Source organism: Austrofundulus limnaeus, unplaced genomic scaffold (assembly GCF_001266775.1).
Source record: "Austrofundulus limnaeus strain Quisiro unplaced genomic scaffold, Austrofundulus_limnaeus-1.0 Scaffold137, whole genome shotgun sequence".
NCBI lineage: Eukaryota > Metazoa > Chordata > Actinopteri > Cyprinodontiformes > Rivulidae > Austrofundulus > Austrofundulus limnaeus.
The window spans coordinates 879,960-881,485 of NW_013952539.1; the positions used below are offsets into that span (position 1 = coordinate 879,960).

At 40.5% G+C, this 1,526-nt stretch overlaps 1 protein-coding gene across 1 annotated transcript in view; it reads right to left on the reverse strand.

Moving 5' to 3' along the window:
• The window catches only part of unm_sa1614 (un-named sa1614), a gene marked incomplete at its 5' end in the record, with an annotated part of 14,566 nt that overhangs the window by 11,785 nt on the left and 1,255 nt on the right, over positions 1-1,526 (reverse strand). The window contains 4 exon segments of the mRNA XM_014016046.1: positions 504-676; positions 782-830; positions 1,046-1,133; positions 1,419-1,488. Of these exon segments, the coding sequence (XP_013871500.1) occupies positions 504-676; positions 782-830; positions 1,046-1,133; positions 1,419-1,488 (380 nt within the window).

The following is a 1,526-nucleotide window of genomic DNA, read 5'->3' on the forward strand; positions in this document are numbered from 1 at the left end:
TGGTTGGTTAGTTGGTCTATTGATTGGTTGGTTGGTTGGTTGGTTGGTTGGTTGGTTGGTTGGTGGTTGGTTAGTTGGTCTATTGATTGGTTGGTTGGTTGGTTGGTTGGTTGGTTGGTTGGTTGGTTGTTGATTAGTTGGTCTATTGATTGGTTGGTTGGTTGGTTGGTTGGTTGGTTGGTTGGTTGGTTGTTGATTAGTTGGTCTATTGATTGGTTGGTTGGTTGATTGGTTGGTTGGTTGGTTGGTTGGTTGTTGATTAGTTGGTCTATTGATTGGTTGGTTGGTTGGTTGGTTGGTCTATTGATTGGCTGGTTGGTTGATTAGTTGGTCAATTGATTGATTGATTGATTTGTTGGTTGGTTGGTTGGGTGGTTCGTTGATTGATTAGTTGGTCTATTGATTGATTGATTGATTGATTGATTGATTGATTGATTGATTGATTGATTGATTGATTGATTGATTGATTGATTGATTGATTGATTTGTCGGTCGGTCAGTTACCTGGAGCGCCACAGTCACAGCAGCAGCTGTTCCCAGGCATTCGTCGGATGTCGTCGGTGATGGCTCGGGTCAGATCCTCGACACTGCTCTCCCCGCCTCCTCCCCCCCGCCTGCTCCCATCCAGAGCCATGCTCAGAGCTTCCTGCTTGCTGTTACTGAGCACCGAGATCCATCTGAACATTTAAAACTGAAATTAATTCACTGTCTCTGTCTTTGTTTCAAATCAGTGCAGTTGCTCTTTATAACAATTAATCCAGACAAATTTGTTTCTGACTTACGCCACACACTCTGCTTCATCCTCAGCCAGGAAGTGGTAGGTCCGATTATCTGCAGGAGAAAGGTTCTATTAAAAACTCACATATTTARCAACTATATTCAAGTGTTTTACATTAATTTGTGCATGTAAAATGTGCTAATTTCATTCTCTTATGTAATTTATGATAGTGATAAAAGATAAAATGATTTTCTTCATGCACACCAAGTTGCAGCCTCATGTAAAAACACTCTTTACGTGTCTTTTTCTGTGTGGGAACGAGTCTTACGAGAAATGAGGTCAAAGCATTTCTTGTCCTCCACRCTTGGTTTCACCTGACAGGTGAGCAGGTTCAGTCTGGTCGGAGGTTTGTTTGGCTGAGAAACAGAAAYGGGCATAAATCAGCCAAATATTATTAAAGAATAAATCTCATTAAACACTCAAAAACAGTGACATGGATGCCCCTCAAAAGGAAAAACTCAAACTAATTTAATCAACCTGACATCACAGAATGGTCTATATTTGGGTTTATAATGGATTCTYTTCACATCCTGCGTTTTTCCTTTAATGTGCATCCCATATAAAGTTATAGTTACAGTAGTTTACAATTAACTTCCAAAAAATAAAAGTTAACTGTTAAAGGTCAGAGGCCACACACTTACTGTAGCATGAGCGATGGTCAGGTAACAGTTGTGGACTGAACATTTCCTCTTCTGCCACATTTTCCTCAACCTGAAACATACACACACACACACACACACACACACACA